Source organism: Palaemon carinicauda, chromosome 10, assembly GCF_036898095.1.
Source record: "Palaemon carinicauda isolate YSFRI2023 chromosome 10, ASM3689809v2, whole genome shotgun sequence".
Taxonomy (NCBI): Eukaryota; Metazoa; Arthropoda; class Malacostraca; order Decapoda; family Palaemonidae; genus Palaemon; species Palaemon carinicauda.
In genome coordinates, this window is record NC_090734.1 from 14,814,026 (window position 1) to 14,836,183 (window position 22,158).

Sequence of the window (22,158 nt, forward strand, 5' to 3'; positions counted from 1 at the left end):
AATAAATCAGTTTATGTCTTTATTACTGAGAGTGGAAAAACTTTGCATTCAGTGAAATCCAGTTAAAGCATAGGTCAGTGGAACAGTTTACTTATGGAGCGCAAGAATTGCCAATACTGTACAGCCTTTAACCACATGCACTGAATCTAAAAAACAAATAATTTTCATCACAAAATATTTTACACTGATGAGTACCCTTTCTAAACTCAAATGGCTGACCCAAAATTTTCTATTTCTTGAACAAGACTAATTTTAAAATGTCAGACAGCTAAGTGGGAAGAACTTGAGGAGAACAGATGAAACCTAAGAGGGAAGAAGCAATGCAACTGGATTATTAATACATCATCATCATCATCTCCTCCTACGACTATTGACACAAAGGGCCTCGGTTAAATTATGCCAGTCATCTCTATCAGGAGCTTCCAAATCAATACTTCTCCGTTCATCATCTCCTACTTCAAATTTCATAGTCCTCAGCCATTTACAGTAGGCGTAGGTCTTCTAACTTTTCTAATGGCTTGTGGAGCCCAATTGAAAGTTTTGTGAACTAATCTCGCTTGGGGAGTGCAAAGAGCATGCCCAAAGCATCTCTATCTACCCCTCACCATGGTCTCATCCACATATGGCACTCAAATAATCTCTCTTATAGTTTCATTTATAATCCTGTCCTGCCATTTAAAAAATGCTTTCCTGCCATTTAATCCTCTCTTATAGATTCATTTCTACCCCTGTCATGCCATTTAATGTTAACACAGGATGATAAAAATATTCTTTAGTTGTATTCCTACAAAATCACATACAAGAGATGGATGAAATGATAAATTTACCCTTCATATGCAGACATACATTATGATGATGCAGCACAGTATTTTAGTTTGAAAAACTAACTAAAAAATAAAATCTCTCACATTACCTCTCACTAAATCTACGTCAATCAACTCCGTCTTTAATTTCGTGGTTTTGCGAGGAGTATATGAGAGTCCTTGCAAAATTCTTTGCTCTACTGTTGTTTCCCATGACTGCTTGTCGTAAAGGCTTATTCGCCCTTGATACCAGCCAAGGGCAGATTCAAGCATTACTCTGAAAACAAAGGCTATAAATTGAGACAAGTAACATATAAAGATTAAAATCTAAAATATACTAAACATAAAATGTATCAATATGTTATTTTCATTAGTAAAATAAATTTTTGAATATACTTACCCGATAATCATGTAGCTGTCAACTCCGTTGCCCGACAGAATTCTACGGGAGGGATACGCCAGCTATCACTATACTAGAAGGGGGTGTACTCACAAGCGCCACCTGTGGCCAGGTACTACAGTACTTGTTGTTGACGCCACCTCACTTTTTCCTCGGTCCACTGGTTCTCTATGGGGAGGAAGGGTGGGTCAATTAAATCATGATTATCGGGTAAGTATATTCAAAAATTTATTTTACTAATGAAAATAACATTTTTCAATATTAAACTTACCCGATAATCATGTAGCTGATTCACACCCAGGGGGGTGGGTGAAAAACCAGTGTACAAGACTAAAGGATAGCTAAGTATCCCGTACAGTATTTCATATAATCAGTTATCCACAATAACAATGAAATAATAAGTGCCTGGTAAGGAAGTCGACTTGAACCGTTACTCTGCCTTTAATAAGATCGTCTTCCTTACTGAGCGCAGCGTTCCTCTTGGAAGGCTGAATCAACTCAAAGGTGCTAAAGTATACAGGGCTGCAACCCATACTAAAGGACCTCATCACAACCTTTAACCTCGGCGCTTCTCAAGAAAGAATTGACCACCCGCCAAATCAACAAGGATGTGGAAGGCTTCTTAGCCGACCGTACAACCCATAAAAAGTATTCAAGAGAAAGGTTAAAAGGTTATGGGATTATGGGAATGTAGTGGCTGAGCCCTCGCCTACTACTGCATTCGTTGCTACGAATGGTCCCAGGGTGTAGCAGTACTCGTAAAGAGACTGGACATCTTTGAGATAGAATGATGCGAACACTGACTTGCTTCTCCAATAGGTTGCATCCATAACACTCTGCAGAGAATGGCTCTGTTTGAAGGCCACTGAAGTAGCCACAGCTCCCACTTCATGTGTCCTTACCTTCAGCAAAGCAAGGTCTTCTTCCTTCAGATGAGAATGTGTTTCTCTAATCAGAAGCCTGAATAGTAAGAAACTGAGTTCTTAGAACTTGGAAAAGAAGGTTTCTTGATAGCACACTATAAGGCTTCTGATTGTCCTTGTAAAGGTTAAGACCTTTTTAGATAGTACCTAAGAGCTCTAACTGGGCAAAGTACTCTCTTCAGTTCATTCCCCACCAAGTTGGACAGGCTTGGGATCTCGAACGACTTAGGCCAAGGACGTGAAGGAAGCTCGTTTAGCAAAAACCGAGCTGCAAGGAACATGTAGCCGTTTCAGATGTGAAAACAATGATCCTGCTGAAGGCGTGGATCTCACTTACTCTTTTAGCTGTTGTCAAGCACACGAGGAAAAGAGTTTTTAAATGTGAGGTCCTAAAAAGAGGCTGATTGGAGAGGTTCAAATCTTGATGACATAAGGAACCTTAGGACCACGTCTAGATTCCAGCCTGGAGTGGACAACCGACGTTCCTTTGAGGTCTCAAAAGACCTAGGGAGGTCCTGTAGATCTTTGTTGGTGGAAAGATCCAAGCCTCTGTGGCGGAAAACCGCTGCCAACATACTTCTGTAACCCTTGATCGTAGGAGCTGAAAGGGATCTTACTTTCCTTAGATATAACAGGAAGTCAGCAATCTGGGTTACAGTGGTACTGGTTGAGGAAACTGCATTGGTCTTGCACCAGCTACGGAAGACTTCCCCTTGAGACTGATAGATTCTGAGAGTGGATGTTCTCCTTGCTTTGGCAATCGCTCTGGCTGCCTCCTTCGAAAAGCCCCTAGCTCTTGAGAGTCTTTCGAAAGTCTGAAGGCAGTCAGACGAAGAGCGTGGAGGATTGGGTGTACCTTCTTTACGTGAGGTAGACTTAGAAGGTTCACTCCTAGAGGAAGAGTCCTGGGAATGTCGACCAGCCATTGCAGTACCTCTAAGAACCATTCTCTCGCGGGCCAGAGCGGAGCCAACCAACGTCAGCCGTGTCCCTTTGCGAGAGGAGAACTTATGAAGTACCCTGTTGACAATCTTGAACGGCGGGAATGCATACAGGTCGAGATGGAACCAATCCAGCAGAAAAGCATCCACGTGAACTGCTGCTGGGTCTGGAATCGGAGAACAATACAACAGGAGTCTCTAGGTTATCGAGGTAGCGAACAGATCTATGGTTGGCTGACCCCACAGGGCCCAAAGTCTGCTGCAAACATTCTTGAGAAGGGTCCACTCTGTGAGGATGACCTGACCCTTCCGGCTGAGGTGATCTGCCATGACATTCATACCGCCCTGAATGAACCTCGTTACCAGTTAGCTTTCAATCTTTAGACCAGATGAGGAGGTCCCTTGCGATCTAGAACAACTTCCACGAAAGAGTCCCTCCCTGCTTGAAGATGTAAGCCAGGGCTGTGGTGTTGTCAGAGTCCACCTCCACCACTTTGTTAAGCTGGAGGGACTTGAAGTTTATCAAGGCCAGAATAAACGCCAACAACTCCTTGCAATTGATGTGAAGTGTCCTTTGCTCCTGATTCCATGTTCCCGAGCATTCTTGTCCGTCCAAAGTCGCACCCCAGCCCGTGTCTGATGCGTCCGAGAGGAGACGGCGGTCGTGTTTCTGAACAGCCAAAGGTAGACTTCCTTGAGAAGAAAGCTGTTCTTACACCACGCGAGAGAAGACCTCCTCTCTTCGGAAACAGGAACTGAGACCGTCTCTAGCGTCATGTCCTTTATCCAGTGAGCAGCTAGATGATACTGAAGGGGGGGGGAGGTGGAGTCTCCCTAACACGATGAACAGGGCCAGCGATGAAAGTGTCCCTGTTAGACTCATCCACTACCTGACTGAGCATCGGTTCCTTCTCAGCATGCTCTGGATGCATTCTAGGGCTTGGAAGATCCTTGGGGCCGACGGAAAAGCCCGAAAAGCTCGACTCTGAAGATCCATACCCAAGGAGACAATGGTCTGGGATGGGACGAGCTGAGACTCCTCAAAATTGACCAAGAGGCCCAGTTCCTTGGTCAGATCCATAGTCCATTTGAAAATCTCCAGACAGCGACGACTTGTGGGAGCTCTTAAAAGCCAGTCGTCTGACGGAGCCGGACACAAGATCATGGTACTGCTGCACAGTCTGTGAACTGTCAACCATGGGCAAGCGAGGAAGTACAGTGACAACCCGAATCTGTCTAGACTGTCTGGGTCGTACAGACAATTCCTTATCGGGTTGCTGAGGTTGCCGCACTGCGTCACAACAAGTCACTTCTGCTGGTTGTTGAACGTCTTCCCCGTGACACATTGACTCCGTAAACAAAAAATCCTCTAACAAGGACTAAGCCTGGACTGCATGTCTTGCAACACAGCTCAAGGTCTATGGGAGCAGGTGTGGTAACAGACGGGATTAGCGACTGAAGTGGAACCATTACCTTCCCTGGAAGCATGTTATGCTTAAATAAAAGTCCATAGGAGGCTACGCAGCTAAAGGCTCCCTCCAAATGACAGAGTCCTCAAGGGAATATCAGAAGGAGGGAGAAAAGCACTTTCTCATCTACAGGGACCATATCCGAGAAAAGCTAAGTTCTCTCAGTGAGGGTTTCACTGGTGCAAAAGCAGCAGACTAGAAGGCAACGTTATGAAACTGCTTGACAGTCTAGTGAGTTGGCAACAACCAAAGATGTGTGACTGAGAAGCATGCGGTAAGGTATGCAGAGCATGTTGTATGCAGAGTATGCTGTATGCAGAGCATGCTGTATGTAGAGCATGTTGTATGCAGAGCCTGCTGAATGCAGAGCATGTTGTATGCAGAGCATGTTGTATGCAGAGCATGCTGAATGCAGAGCATGCTGTATGCAGAGCATGTTGTATGCAGAGCATGCAGTATGCAGAGCATGCTGTATGTAGAGCATGTTGTATGCAGAGCATGCTGAATGCAGAGCATGCTGTATGCAGAGCATGTTGTATGCAGAGCATGCTGTATGCAGAGCATGCTGTATGTAGAGCATGCTATAAGGTAAGCAGAGCGTGTGCATGGCGTTTAACATTTCTCAGAAATTCCATGACCAGTGCTAGAGTGCTTTATGCATGCTTGCACGGGGTTTTAATATCCACATAAAATTTACCTTACATTCATAACTCATGATTCATATTTTTGCCATATTTTGCGATATTGTCAAAAATATATTGCAAGGAATACAAATATATTTTTAAAAGTAATACCAATAACCTCCATTATCATAATGTTTGAAAATGGAGGTAAGGTATGCTGAACAGCAGAGTCAGAACGAGCTGGAACAACAATAGTTGTGGTTTCCTCTTCAAGACTCTGTTGAGGGAACACCTGAGGCTCAGTCTGCAAAGGCTGATCAAAAGAAGTAGCAGAAGGTAGGCGCATGGGTGGAGGAGGCTGACTCCTGGCATGAGTGGCTGAACTCAAGGGTTGCGCTTGCTGAGTGGTTGGCGGATGCGCAGTAGCAAGTTCCTGAGGAACGAGTTGAGGTTCCTGCGGTGTGAGCTGAGAGTGAAAAGGTAGTGGCTGCGCAGAACGCAGTAAAAATCTCGCAAGTTGAGGCTCCTGAGGCGCAAGGCTAAGGTGTAGAGGTGCTTGCCTTGAGGAGGGTTGAGCTCGCTGCAGCGAGAGCTGAGGAGACTGACTCATGGATGAGAGAGGTTGTTGTACCTCAAGCGAGTGTTGCCTCACTGGTGGAACAGCAAGTGGAAGCGGAGGAAGAGAGGTATAAGCCTCCTGTTCCCATTGCTGAGGTTGCCTTAAGGAAGGCGGAGGGAGCTGCGCACCACTGGGATCAGTAAACTCATAACGTGGCTCAACATCGTACGCCTGGCAGGCGGTACTGCGGTCAGGCGGAGCGAGCGCAGGCGGAGCGAGCGCAGGCGGAGGCGCAACCTTCTCAGCCCGACACTCACGCATCAAGACCGAAAGTTGTGACTGTATGGAGTGCAGTAGAGTCAACTTGGGGTCGGCAGACACTAAGGTCTGCTGAGGTAAAGCCTTAACAGCAGAGATCTGTTGCGGCAGAACCTTACTCCTCTTAGGCGGAGTGCATTCAACTGATGACTGCGGCGAGTCAGAGCTAACCCAATGACTGCATCCGGGTTGTTGAACTCTAACTTCGTACGTCTGGCATAGGTCTGGACTTTACGTTTAAGAGGTCTTGAGACCTGAGACCAGCGTTTTCTCCCCTAAATTTCTTCTGCAGACGAGCAAAATAAGGGCTCAATCGTCTGCGGGTGGGAGTGACGGTCTCAGTAAGACACGCCCGCAACCACCGAGAATACTTCTGTGCGTCGATCAAGGCCTGCCGAACCCTTTTGCCCTTCGACATTGCTTCTCCCCTGGGCTTGGGAGCTTGCAAGAGGTCCCGGACTGGGAGAACGACTGGCACGCACAGAAGTACCCTCACGCACAACACTGACACACTTTGCGCTAATCACTTATCACTTTGATTTTCTGTTTGCACTTATTTCACTGAACTCGAAACTTTAAGTGGTTTGTACCTGAAACACGCAATTCTATCCTTTCTCAAAAGTTAGTAATTGCGAAAACAGAATTACAATGTAACAGAAAAATCTAATGAAAGATAAATAATTCAGTGGCTGGAAAGAGGCTAAACACTAGATCACTCTAGAAACGTTTACCTTCTTCCCCTAAAGAGACTAGGGAGAAGAGCAAAAACGATAACAACGTTACTCGCTTGAATGAAACGTTTACCCTCCTCTTTCTCCCTCCGTCTCTATCTCTCTCTCTCTCTCTCTCTCTTGACTTAGAACCTGAGAGAAGAGCCCAATCATATATATCGTTAAAACATATTATTGTTAAAGGAAAAAACTGAAATATTTCCCAAAATGAAAAGTTCCTTTATTAGAATTAAAACCATTAAGTTAAGAAAGAATGAACAAAACGCTAGACACGGTTACTCTTACTGCAACGTGAAACCGTGAAAATTCTTTCTCTATCGTAACGATAGAGCGCAAGTTGAACGTTCTGAACGTCAACAACTGCAGAGACAAAACAAAACGTTAGTTCAACTTTGAAAACAGTACGAGACTATCAAAGAAATTCTTTCAAAGACATTAAAATAGCATAATATGTTAACAGGTAAAACCGAAATGACGGGCTCAATGTTAATTAACTTCGGTACCAAGAAAAGACCGCCTACTATTAGGAAGGTCGAATATAAACAAATATAAAAATTAATTTTAATAAGTTTATAATAAAAGGAAGTTAATCGAAGAGGCCTATAAGAGGCGGAGAGATATAAAATAAATCTATAACTTTTGTTAAGCAAAATTAAGAAAGAGAGTCTATACTCTCTTAGACACCAACACTTCCGTCTAAGGGAAGGGTCGGCCATTTAAAGGTGAAAGAGAGTTCATACTCTCTTCGTCACCATAATTAATCAAATTAATTCCAAAAGCTAACTAAGCTAATATAGAAGTTTCCAGTATAGCGAATAGCTGCAATTTTTAGAGAAATACTTCACCAAACCGTGAACAATACTCCAAAATCATAAGCGTATCCAAGAACGTCTTGCCGGAAGCACGACAGAGGAAAAAGTGAGGTGGCGTCAACAACAAGTACTGTAGTACCTGGCCACAGGTGGCGCTTGTGAGTACACCCCCTTCTAGTATAGTGATAGCTGGCGTATCCCTCCCGTAGAATTCTGTCGGGCAACGGAGTTGACAGCTACATGATTATCGGGTAAGTTTAATATTGAAAAATGGTAAATCAAAATAGCAATACAGTATAATCTCAATAATTTTTGGGGTCATGGGAGCATTTTGTAATCATACATGGACAAAACTAAAACACCTAAATTTGAGTCACAAGAAGAAATTAAATTCCACTTATTACATAAACACATCATTCATAATCAGTCTTCATTTGATGTCAATTTTGCTCTGCAAATTAACAGTACAATAATGAGAATAGACAGTCTTCAAGGAAAGATCCCTATGATACCCTCACACAGTGGGTTTGTACACCACTACCCAAAGGACAAGGACCATCCCACCTTGGGACCTTAGTCCCAGAATAGGCCAGACGGCTCGAAACTCTCTTTAAGTATGCATCAATCCCCCCAAGGAGGAGTGATCCACACAATATAAAGGAGCCTCTTCCTTCTCCAATTCTCATGCTGAAGTAAAAAAAATAAAAAATTTTGAAGGAATGACCCTATGATGCCCTCCTCAGGTTAGCAGGAGGTGCATACACCCATACCCTGATGATGGAAATCATCCCACCCCAAGACCTAAGTCCCAAGATAGGCAAGACTATTTGAAGCTTCCTTTGAACATGGAGTGTTCCTTCGTCACAGGCAGGCAAGGAAGTCTGTAATCTGCTGAAAAGTAATTTGTCTGGAGAGGCATGTTCTCTATGAACCCCATCGTAGAAAGTCTCTCTCAGAGCTAGCAGAATGGGACATCACTTGACTTAAAGGCCACCATAGAACATCCCATGAAATGGATCAAGAAGATAGGTAAATATGTTCCACTCGGCCTAGATGGTGTGAGTACTCGATCCCTGGAAGAGGAGTGACTTTAAGGGCAGTGTATATGTAATAAATGAAATAGTTGTTATTACATGTTTAAAACACATGACATAATATGACATTTTGGATGACGATGCTAGCCGTGAGATTTGCTGTAGTCATGTAAAATCATAAACAGGATGCACTATGCAGCCTCGGCAATGTAACATTTTTCTTAAACGTCAACACCAATGCATCAGTGTGTGAAAGATTGTGACGTCACCGGATGCAGGTGTCTTCCGAGAAAGAATGTAACAGTTTCCACACTGTGTTTAAATGCTACGTCAACTAAGCATACGATATCTGTGATATCGATAATTTAATCAGTTCATATCTATACTTCACCAGAATTGGTCATCCGACCAAACCAGCTCCACTCCTATGATGGAGATGTTTAACTCTGTTGTTTTTAGAGAATAAATACTTTTAAAGCTAATAAGATGAACTTCGTTATCCAGCCTTAACATCTTAAACAACACATACTCAATGTGTGCTTATAAAAGTAGCACACTAATAAATGGTGGCAGCGGTTATACTCTACGAATCAGAGAAAGATCTTCAAGTAATTATAATAATAAACTCTAAGAATTAGAGGAAGATCTTCAAGACATCAAAATAAAGCTGTAAAACCAGAGAAAGATCTTCAAGAACTCAACGTTATCTACATGTATCTACAATTTTGACTAAGTAACATAGTCCATCGAAATATATAACATTTAATGAATGTTATAAATACAAACTGATGAACTGGATCTTCAATCAACATCCTAGGAAACCCAAGGACTGACGTTCAACGTTTACAAAACATATCGAGGAAGCACTACATTCAACGGAAACTCAAACGATACATCGCTAACGACACATCAAGAGAGAGAGAGAGGATGTGTCGACATCACACAGAACCATATATAAGCTAAATACAAATTTTTGAATTCATTCCAGTTTGGGCAGTGAAGTGTAGTTATCACGAGTCGTTAGTCGATTATTACTAGGGTGAGTGGTTTGCTAATCTTTTATTTTTCCTTTCATTAAAGGAAACTGTGTTCAACTCCGAATTCTCATCTAGAATTTTTTCTCTCTTTGTGCTAATTCCTTTTTCTTTCAGAAATTTACAGGAAATATCTTTGTGTTCGGTTTTCTTTAGGAAATTCTCGGGAAATGTCTTGGGATTAGTAACATTGTTTGGGGAATTTTGTTATACATATGTGTTTACGCAGTGGACGTCTGTATTCATATAGATATTTTGATAGAATTGCAAGGGGTCGAAGAGATAGGAAAAGAAATACAGCAGTCATGACTCCCCCTGTGAGCCCTACCCCTAGACCTAGTGGCGTAGGCCAGACTAATCCTCCTCCAATTGTGAAGCTTGTAAATGCCAGGTCAGCAATCCTTCCTTTTCAGGGTCGAGTCAATGGGTTCTTGCCACAAAATGTGGAGTCATGGATTTCATCCGTCGATGCCCATTTAAATGCCAAACAAATCGTAGACCCTTTTGTACAATTACAAGAAGCTAAAAGTTTTATAGATTTTTCTAAGGGGGATGCGAGTGCGTATTTAAGAGGTGTTTCATTTCAAGAAGCAGTTACCTGGGATGATTTCAAAGTTAGGTTACGCACGGTCTATGGGGGTGAGGAAGCCTTGGATGTAGTATTAACGTTAAGAAATACACTTAATCAAGCCACTATGAATCGGCTTAATGTTATTGAGAGAGCAGCTCTCATAGCTGATAGGCTTAATGAATATCAGGACATTTTAGGTCATTCCACTTGGGTTACTAGCGATAGCATCTCCGTGAAAGATTTTTTACGATTAATGTATTTAACTTGCATGACACTTATGTTGCCTGAAGCTTTAGTGCGGTGTTTTGATAAGAAGTTAACGCTTGCAAGTACGGAATTGGATGTCTATAAACAGATAAAAAAACAAATGTCCAAGTGTCCAGATCTCGATCCCGTGTTAACTCAAGTTTTTGCAAAGAATGAAACAAAGCCACAAACAGTGAACGTAGTTAATAGTCAAGTAGCGGGAATGACGTGTTATAATTGCAAACGTCAAGGTCACTTAAGTGCGGACTGCAGAACGAAATTCTGCTCGATTCATAATAGTTCAACTCATTCATACAGTCAATGTTACTCGCGTAAGACACAACAGAATCCCAGAAATACACAGTCAATTCCACAGTCAGTTCCATAAGGAAATAAAAAGAAAAATCCTCATTTTAACAATAAGAAGAAACAACCAAATGTCAATGCAGTTCAGAGTCCAAAGCAAACAAACACTTCTTCGAATATCGCTGAGCCTGGGTCGTCAAACCAGACCTCGTAAGGTCAGACTAATTTTCAGAATGTGCAGAGCAAAGCAAATACCACATAGTTAACTCCAGAGGGGAAGAGAGTGATGTTGGGTCAAGGTCATTCATGTCAACATCAATAGTATTGAATAATCAATTTAATGTTTTATCAGATAATTGTGAGACAATAGATTTTCCAATGAAAAACACGGCCGAATTAAGTAAAACAGTGCATGCTCCCGTAGATTTGCAACGAATTCATACAATAATATGCCAAAATGAGTTACGACCAACCTTATATGCTGTAAATTTAGAACACAAATTCTTTACATTATTTTTTTACTCAGGTAGTCCACGTAATATCATGGATTTGAAGACACATCCTTTGTTGTTTTCGAACTTTCCGATTGAAAAATCCGGAGTTAGACTCTCGGGTATAGGAAATAATGAATTAAATGTCATAGGCATAACTCATGTTCAATTCAAAGTCAGTAAACGCACGTTTGCCGATACATTTGTTGTTGTACAAAACATTGATATGTATCCAGCTGTAATTATAGGATACCCATCTATGGGAAATCAAAACATTATCTTAGCCCCTGCCAAGCACGGCGTGTATATCAAAGGGAAATTCTATAAGTCTTCTAATACCTTAAAATCAGTTTTGGCTAAAAAGGAGACGACAAATGTAACCGTAACGTACGTTGAAGAACCAATAACTTGTCTCACTAATAAAGAAATGATATACGCGACCCAGCAGAATTCTCGTTCACCTGTAATGTCATCTTGCACACAATCTATCGAGCCAAACGTACCTTCGAATTTAATAGTGCAAATAAAGAAAACATTACCGGGATCTGAAATATTAATCCTTTCCGACACTTTGAAAACTAACGGATTGTCTGTCACACAAGCTATTTATACAGTAGGCTCACATCAACAATGTAATATTGAAGTCTGTAATCATTTAAATAACACTTCAGTAATTCACAAAAATCAACATATCTTGGATGTAGAAGTTTATAAACATCGTATTCTTACCGTTGCTGAGATCAATCACTCTCAATCAGTTGCGGATGAATCCCTTTTGCGGTCTATTAAAAATAAAATCAATAAAGACATTCAAGACGAAGAAATTCAGCAGAAAATTTTTGGACTTTTAACTAAATATCATGATGTTTTTTCCACTACGGATGGATCCTTAGGAAAAACAGATGTGATCGAGCATCAAATAAGGTTAAAGGACAAGCACAAAATGATCTATGTACCCTCGTACAGACTCCCTATGAAATTCCAGAATGAAATAAATGATGAAGTAGGTAAAATGCTAGAAGAAGGAGTCATTAGGAAATCAAACACCCCTTATAATTTTCCTTTAATAGTTGTACCGAAAAAAGATCGAACATGGCGTATCTGCGTCGACTTCCGTCGTCTAAATGAGGAGACGATCCCTGATCGATTCCCAGTGCCATGTACTGACAATATTTTGTCTTTGTTAGGTCAGAACAAATATTTTACCAGTTTGGACTTAATTAAAGGCTTTCACCAGATATCATTAGAAGAAGATAGTATCCCATACACAGCCTTCAGCACAGCCAGGGGACATTATGAATTTTTACGGATGCCTTTTGGTTTACGTTGTGCTCCTATAACATTTACAAGTATGATTAACATAGTGTTTGGAGACTTGTTAGGGGATATATTGCATGCCTATATCGATGATCTTGTAATCTTTTCCAACACCTTAGAAGAACATCTACGCAAGTTAGAACTAGTACTACAGAGATTAAGACAACATAACTTAAGGGTAAAGATTAGTAAGTGTGAAATTTTCAAAACAGAATTAATATATTTGGGTTTCATGGTGTCAAGCCAAGGTCTTAAAGTAGTCCATGATAAGGTGTCGGCTATACGTAATTTCCCCATACCTACTAATGTCAAGGGAATACAGCAATTTCTGGGTTGTAGTGGATATTACAGGCGTTTTATACGCAACTATTCAATAATAGCCGCTCCCTTAACTGATCTTACGAAGGAGGGCGTAGATTTCATATGGTCTGAGCAACATCAACAGGCGTTTAATACCTTGAAAGATGAACTGTGTAGTTCTCCTATCTTAAAATTTCCTGACTTCGGTAAGGAATTCTTCATTGCAACAGACGCCTCAGACTTAGGAGTAGGAGGGGTATTGCTTCAGCAATATGATAAACAATTTTTCCCGATAGCTTTCTATTCTCGAAAATTGAGAACTTCCGAAAGTAAGTATGCAGTAATAGGCAAGGAAGGGCTAGCTATTGTTAGTTCACTAGTGCATTTTAAGTTCATAATTTACGGTTATCCCGTTAAGGTTCTTACTGACCATAAACCACTAACAGAGTGCTTTAAAGGCTTCAACCACAGCCCTAAACGAACTCGGTGGCATTTGATCATTCAAGATTTTGGAGCAAGAATCGGGTATTTACTTGGGAAAGCAAATATCATTGCAGATGCATTATCACGCAACCCTGTGTCATCTTGTACGGAGCCTTTAGCTGAATTATGATATTTTAATTATAAAATAAATTTTTGAATATACTTACCAGGTGAATATATAATAGCTGCTACTCAGCGGCTCGACAGAAAACACACTCAAAAACTCGCGAGCGATCGCTATGAAGGTTGCGGGTGTGACCACCAGCGCCAACTATCGGCCAGATACCACTCTTGCATGTAAACAAACCCTTCAATTCTTCTCGTCCCGCTGCGTCTCTATTGGGGAGGAAGGGAGGACCTTTAATTTATATATTCACCGGGTAAGTATATTCAAAAATTTATTTTATAATTAAAATATCATTTTTAAATATTTAACTTAGCCAGTGAATATATAATAGCTGATTCACACCCAAGGCGGTGGGTAGAGACCAGAGTTAATTAAGTTTACAGCGTATAAGCTAAGAGTTTTTGACAGTTATCAATATAACAAAACCAAAATATATAGGTACCTGGTAAGGAAGTTGACTTAGACGATTACTCTGCCTTGTAAGTCTGTCTTCCTCACGAAGCCCAGCGATCCTCTTAGGATGCTGAAAGACTCCCAGGAGCTGAAGTATAAAGGGTTGCAACCCATACTAACAGGACCTCATCAAACCCCTAATCTGGGCGCTCTCAAGAAATGACCACCCGCCAAATCAACAAGGATGCGAAAGGCTTCTTAGCCTTCCGTACATCCCAAAAAACAATATTAAAAAACATTTCAAGAGACAGATTAAAAAGGATATTGGAATTAGGGTAATGTAGTGGTAGAACCCTCACCCACTACTGCACTCGCTGCAACGAATGGACCCAGTGTGTAGCAGTCCTCGTAAAGAGTCTGGACATCTTTTAAGTAAAATGAAGCGAACACTGACTTGCTTCTCCAAAAAGTCGCGTCCATAATACTTTGCAGAGATCTATTTTGCTTGAAGGCCACGGAGGTTGTTATAGCTCTAACTTCGTGCGTCTTAACCTTAAGCAAACATCGGTCATTCTCATTCAAGTGAGAATGAGCTTCTCGTATTAAAAAATCTGATAAAATATGACAAAGCATTCTTTGACATAGGCAATGATGGTTTCTTAACTGAGCACCATAATGCCTCAGATTTACCTCGTAATGACTTAGTACGAGCTAAATAGAACTTAAGAGCTCTAACAGGACATAATACTCTTTCCAGTTCGTTGCCTACGATCTCTGATAAGCAAGGAATATCAAAAGATTTAGGCCAAGGACGAGAAGGCAGTTCATTTTTTGGCCAGGAAACCAAGTTGAAGTGAACAAATGGCTTTTTCTGTAGAAAAAACCGATGTTCTTACTGAAGGCATGAAGTTCAATGATCCTTTTAGCCGAAGCCAAGCACACTAGGAAAAGTGTCTTGAGGGTGAGATCCTTCAGGGAGGCTGAATGTAATGGCTCAAACCTGTCTGACATGAGGAACCTTAGGACCACGTCTAAGTTCCATCCAGGAGTTGCCAAACGACGTTCCTTAGAGGTCTCGAAAGACTTAAGGAGATCTTTATTGTTGGAAAGATCTAAGCCTCTATGTCGAAAGACCGAAGCCAACATGCTCCTGTAGCCCTTAATCGTGGGAGCTGAAAGGGAGCGAACTTTTCTCAGATGTAAAAGAAAATCTGCGATTTGGGCTACAGAAGTACTGGACGAGGACACAAATGCTGACTTGCACCAGTCTCAAAAGACTTCCCACTTCGACTGGTATACTCTAATGGTAGAAGCTCTCCTAGCTCTTGCAATCGCACTGGCTGCATCCTTCGAAAAGCCTCGAGCTCTTGAGAGTCTTTCGATAGTCTGAAGGAAGTCAGACGAAGAGCGGGGAGGCTTTGATGGACATTCTTTACGTGGGGCTGACGTAACAGATCTACCCTTAGAGGAAGACTTCTTGGAAAGTCTACCAGCCATTGAAGTACCTCGGTGAACCACTCTCTCGCGGGCCAGAGGGTAGCAACCAACGTCAACCTTGTCCCTTCGTGAGAGGCGAACTTCTGCAGTACCTTGTTGACTATCTTGAATGGTGGGAATGCATATGTCCAGAAGAGACCAATCCAGTAGAAACGCGTCTATGTGGATTGCTTCTGTATTTAGGACTGGAGAGCAATAGATTGGTAACCTTTTGGTCAACGAGGAGGCAAAGAGGTCTATGGTGGGTTGACCCAAAGTAGCCCAAAGACTCTTGCCCACGTCCTTGTGGAGGGTCCATTCCGTGGGTATCACCTGACCCCTCCGACTGAGACAGTCTGCCAAGACGTTCAAGTCCCCATGGATGAATCTCGTCAACAGGGAGATGCCTCGATTTCTTGACCATAAGAGAAGGTCCCTTGCGATCTCGAGCAGCGTGAAGGAGTGTGTGCCTCCTTGCTTGGAGATGTACGCCAAAGTTGTGGTGTTGTCTGAGTTGACCTCTACCACTTAGTTTCGAAGAAACTTTCGAATATCATCAAGGCCAAGTGGACTGCTAATAGCTCCTTGCCGTTGATGTGCATGCTCTTCTGACTTGAGGTCCACAGACCCGAGCATTCCCGGCCGTCCAGGGTCGCACCCCAACCCAAATCCGACGCGTCTGAGAACAACACGTGGTTTGGGTTCTTGACTGCTAGGGAAAGTCCCTCTCTCAGACTGATATTGCTGTCCCACCATTTCAGGCATGCCTTTACTGGTTCGGAGACTGGGAATGATACCGTCTCTAACGTCTTGTCCTAGTTCCAGTGAGAGGCTAGATGGAACCAGAGAGGCAGAAGATGTAGTCTCCCTAGTGAGACAAACTGCTCCAGGGATGAGAGAGTCCCTACGAGACTGTTCCAACTCCTGACTGAACAAACAATTTCTTTTCAGCATTAGTTGGACTTCGAGCAGGGCTTGTTCTATTCGGTGGCAGACGGAAAAGCCCGAAAAAAACTGGACTGCGAATCTCCATCCCCAAATATAGAATAATCTGGGATGGGATCAGTTGGGACTTTTAGGTTGACCAAAAGTCCCAACTCCCTGGCCAGACTCAACGTCCAATGTGGATCCTGCAGGCAGCGAAGACTGGACGATGCTCTGAGAAGCCAGTCGTCCAAGTACAGGGAGGCTCGGATCCCCGATAGATGGAGGGATTTTGCCACATTCCTCATGAGCCTCGTAAACACGAGAGGCGCAGGACTGAGGCCAAAGCACAGGGCTCGAAACTGGTACCCCACATTCCTGTAAACAAACCTCAAAAACGGTTGGGAATCCGGGTGTATAGGAATGTGGAAGTATGCCTCCTGAAGGTCGAGAGAGACCATCCAGTCGCCTTCCATAAATGCTGTCAAGACAGCCTGGTAGACTTCATCGTGAAGTTTGTCTTGACAATGAACACATTGAGCGCACTTGCCTCTTACGTACTCCTGCAGTGAACATGGCTGCCAGATCATTGGAGCCATCCCTGAGGGACTTGTTCCTGCAGAGAACGTGGCTGTCAGATCATTGGAGCTATCCCTGAAAGCCTTGTTTATGCATGACATAATTGTACAGCAAAACTTCAAACGCTCGAAAATAGCTCTGAAGTCGACCTGTAAAATCTTGGAGCGTCTCATGGCCAGGCGCCAGGGAGAGTCTATGAGGTTTGAGAAGTCTATCTGGGCAGAGGCAGGAACTCCCAAGCCGAGAACCTCTCTCGTGTCATATTAGACTCTCGCTCTATAAGCCAGCTTAAAAGTAGGGAAAGCAAAGGCTGTCTCCCCCAAACTCCTCCTGGTGATAAACCAGTCGCCTAACAAACGTAAAGCTCTCTTAGAAGAGCGAGAGAGGACTAGCTTATAAAACAACGGCTTCGAAGTAGCTAGGCCTAGCGTAAACTCTGACGTTTAGGCGAACGAGGAGCAGCAGTTACAAAAAGATCCGGCCAAAGATCCTTAAAAATCAGCATGATTTATTTAAAGTCCATAGAGGGCTAAGCAGCTTTAGGCTCCTCTCTGTCTGACAGAGTCCTCAAGGGAATATCAGTAGGAGGGGGAACAGCAACTTCCTCATCTGAAGGAACCTTGTCCGACAATAGCCGAGTCTCAAGCAAGGGAGAGACCTACCGTGGTGGCAATGCTTTACAAGCAGAGTCCACACGCACTGGTGCATTAGTAGCAGACCAGGACGCAACGTCATGTAACTGCTTAACAGTCTGTGAACTGTCAACAACAACAGGTGCGGGAGGACGCTCGGCGTCCACTCGAGACTGTTTTGACTGCCTAGTCTGAGCAGTCAAAACAACTCTAGACTGCGGTAGTTGACGCTAAGCGTCCAAACAAGTCAACTCCGCTGGTTGGCGAACGTCCTGAACGTCAACAGGAGCATTAGGAAGCGGCCTAACGTCCAAATGCGGCTGAACATCAACACGTGACCGCATCGAGTGAGGCTCTACATATCGTGACTGACGTGTCTTAGCTACGCCAACGTCAACAGGACGCACAAAGGTTCGTTTGGGCGGCTGAAGGCCAGGATCTCGATGAGATAAACGGCTAGGATCAACGTGAACCTTATCGGCAGAATAGTCTTCCATAAGAGAGGCAAGCTTATTCTGCATGTCTTGCCGTACAACCCATTTTAGGATCAACGGGAATGGTTGCGGTAAGAGACGAGGGTAACGTCTGTGACTGCAAAACCTTGCCTACAAAAAGACTCTCGGAGCCTGTGTTACGCTTTTGTTTAGGCGGCGAGCTGTCTTCCGATGACTGCATAGGGTCAGAGCTGTCCTAATAGTTAAAACCAGGACGCTGGACCTGTCCTGAAAGGACTGACTTTCGCTTAAAGGGCCTCGAAACCTTGTTCCACGGTTTCTTATGCGAAAAGCCTTCGGATGACGAGGAGAAAATCGTCTCTCTCCCCTTATGGTAGGGGTAATCTTGGTGAGATACGCCTGATACCATAGAGGGAACGTCTGTTCGCTGATCAAGGCCTCTCGAACCCATAAGTCGTACGACATTACTTCTCCCCTGGGCTTGGGAGCTTGCAAGAGGTCCCAGACTAGGCGAACGACAGGCACGAACAGACGAACCCTCGGTCGCAACACTGATAACACTTTGCGCAATATCACTTTATCACTACGATTTTCTGTTTTGCACTTATTTCACTGAAATCGAATTTTTTAACAATTCACATTAGGTATGAATAAAACTGATTTCTACCTAAAGCACGCAATTCTACCCTCATCAAAAGGTTATAATTGCGAAATCAGTCGTATAATGTAAGCACATTAATACAAGCAAAAAAAAAAAAACAGTAAACATATTTTAAGATAAAAAGATCAGTGGCTGGGAAAGAGACTAAACACTAGTTCATTCAAAACTACGTTTTCAATCTCTCACCGTACAGTGCCTTGGGACGAGAATAAAAACTAAAAACGTTTTATCCTTTCTCCCCAGAATAAAGATCGGAACGTTCTCTCTCCTCTCTCTCCGTCTCTATCTCTCTCTCTCTCTCTCTCTCTTGATTTCGCACCGAAGAGAAGAGTCCACTTACGTTTCGTCAATAAACAGGTTATTTGACCAAAGGAAAAAACTGAAAGGTTTTTCAATTAAAAAGTTCCTTTAAAATAGAATTTAAAACATTTAAGCTTTGAAAGAAGAATGAACAAAACGTCAGAATCGATTTACTCTTTCTGCAAAGTGAAACCGTGATACTCTCTCTCTCTATCGTAACGATAGAGCGCAAACTGCGTAGCATAACTAAACTAAACGTTAGTTCATCTTTGAAACAGTACGAAGACTATTCAAAGAAAATCTTTCATAAAATATCTAAAAAATATTCATTTAATAAGTTTTAAATCATTAGCTCTGTAAAAGTTATTTACGATTGAAAGGGCTCAACGTTGTATAACTTCGGTTTCCAAGTTAGGACCGCCTACTCTCAGGAAAGGTCGCATATAAACAAATCATTAAAATTTATCTTGATGTTTATTATAAATGGAAAGCTAATCGAAGAGGACTAATAAAGGCGGTTGAGATATAAAATATATAGAGGAAAATCTATAATTAATTTATAACGTGATAAGATAATTGCTAAAAGCCTAAAACACACTTCCGTACTAAGGGAAGGGTCGGCCATTTAAAAGTCAAAGAAAGTCCAAAAAACAATCCAAAGTCATCAAAAATTAAATCTATCCAAAAACGAGTTCAAGATTTAAGTTGAAGATAAAACACCTGCACTGCGAAAGCTCAAACCAAAAGGAAGTACTTCACCAAATATGTTGAGAAAACTCCAGGTTATACAGCGAGTATTGATACGTCTTGTCGTTAAGGCCGACAGAGAAAAAATTGGGTCTGTTTACATGTATATACGGTATCTGGCCGATAGTTGGCGCTAGTGGGCACACCCGCAACCTTCATAGCGATCGCTCGCGAGTTTTTGTGTGTTTTTTCTGTCGAGCCGCCGGAGGCTCAGCTATTATATATTCACTGGCTAAGTTAAATATTTAAAAAATAGATATATCAACATCCATGCCTATTGTTAAAACGATATCTGAACAAGAAGATTTAGGCAGGAGCGCTGAATTGTTACAGACTGAGCAAAGAAAAGATCAGAAAATAGAAACAATTATAAATGCTTTGAAAGGCAATCATAAGGAAAAGGAATATATAAAGTATAAGCAGCAGAATTATATAATCAAAGATAATATTCTGTGTAGGACTGTGATAAGGAAAACCCGCAATACACCACATGTAACTAACGACCAGGTAGTAGTACCAATCTCACTTATTTCCACTGTCCTGAACTGGTTGCATTCAAAACCATTACATGGACACCCTGGGTTCTCATTAATGTCACAGAAAGCCAAATCATTGTTTTATTGGCATACGATGCTTACAGATATAAAAAGACACATAGCTAATTGTCGCACATGTCAGGAAAACAAAGGGCATACGAAAACACCTGTCAGCCTAGGGGCTTATCCTGTGCCCAATCAACCCTTTGAAAGAATACATTTAGATTTGTTAACAGGATTTTACGAGTCAGACAGAGGAAATAAGCCCCTCTTAGTAATTATAGATGCTTTAACTCGATATACAGAACTAATAGCGCTTATAACTAAAACTGCGATTGAATGCGCTAGGAAGTTTTACGAGTGTTACATTTGTAAACATGGAATTCCACACATGATAATCTCAGACTCGGGTGGTGAATTTAAGAATCACTTTCTTACCTCACTGTGAATTCCTCAGCATAAAGAAAATAAATACCATGATATATCACCCAGAGTCGAATGGGCTAGTGGAAAGAGCAAATAGGAAGATTTTAAATATATTAAGAGTAACACTAAGGGGATCAGACCCCAACTGGGATATTGCAATACCGGCGGCACTGAGTACTCTGAATCATTCATATCATATATCAATTAAAATGTCACCGCATGAAGCATTGTATGGTACCCCAGTTAGAACGCCTTTCCATGTATTAACGCCTACAACTAATCTATCAAATCCTTTAAAAGAATGTATAAATGCAAGTATAAGTCGATATGATATCCTTCGAAAGAATTTAGAAGAATCACAAATCATAATGAAAAGGAATCATGATAAAATAGCGATGCCAACTAAAACATATACCGTGGGTGATAACGTTTATATAAAAATCAATGTGCGTAAAGGACTCAATTATAAACTAAAACCTAAGTTTGAAGGCCCATTTAACATTTTGGAAACATTAACGGCCAATAGGTTTAAAGTTCAAAACGTATCCCAACCCACGAATGAGAGAATAGTACCATTGGCTCACATAAGAAATTAAAAAAAAAAAAAAAAAAAAAAAAAAAAAAGAGAAGAGAGGGAAAGAAGTGAGGGAAATTTTTTTTTTTATTTTATGTGATTAAAAGTTTTCTTCTTAATACAGGAGTAATTACATATATTTTTCTCGTTACAGGTTTCAAAGATGAATTTTTTGTTGTTGGGAGTGATATTGTTCGCTCAGACATTTTTCTCGTGTGGGATGAGCTCTAAAACTGAAAGTATAAATTTTAAATATGGCACTATAGTTGAAAGACAAGAAGACGTTTTTATTACATCGAGCAACGTAGTTGTAGAAGTGAATATGCAAGCAATTTTTCTTCAAGAGAATGATGTCACTAGCTTAAGAACTGCCATTTCAAGGTTTTCTGCCTCATTGGATGAGTTGCATAGAAGACATTTTCATTTGACTACAGAGAGTTTGCTTGGATCAACATTAAAAGTTGCAGAGATGCTATCTGATGACTTGAAAAATAACTTACGAGACAGGATCTTTGGCTTATGACCTTTTGATGTAGACTGTAGGACACGAACATAAAGAAAGACGAAATCCGTTTATTTATGCTGCATTAAACATCTTTGGGTCTATTACAAGTTTAGGTTTAGGAATTTCCAATCGTCTTAAGATTAGTAATCAAAATAAGAAAATTGAGTTGTTGACTCATGAAGATGAATTGATTATGTCAGAACTAAGGAATCAGTTAGCTTCAATCAATCAAAATGATATTTTGATTATAAAATAAATTTTTGAATATACTTACCCGGTGAATATATAATAACTGACATCTCCGACGGCTCGACAGATACCAAAAACTCGCGAGCGATCGCCGTGAAGGTTGCGGGTGTGCCCACCAGCGCCGACTATCGGCCAGATACCGCATATACTTGTCAATTTCTCCAGTTCTTCTCAGTCCGCTGGGTCTCTATCGGGGAGGAAGGGAGGGCCTTT

General features: G+C 41.7%; 1 protein-coding gene across 2 annotated transcripts in view; it reads right to left on the reverse strand.

Annotated features, from left to right (window-relative positions):
• Positions 1–22,158, reverse strand: part of phtf (putative homeodomain transcription factor) — a 157,787-nt gene that overhangs the window by 77,568 nt on the left and 58,061 nt on the right. For both annotated transcript variants that reach the window (XM_068381502.1, XM_068381501.1), the window contains exon 2: positions 914–1,080. In XM_068381502.1, coding sequence (XP_068237603.1) covers positions 914–1,076 — 163 coding nt within the window. In that variant the 5' untranslated portion in view covers positions 1,077–1,080. The remainder of the gene's footprint in view (positions 1–913; positions 1,081–22,158) is intronic.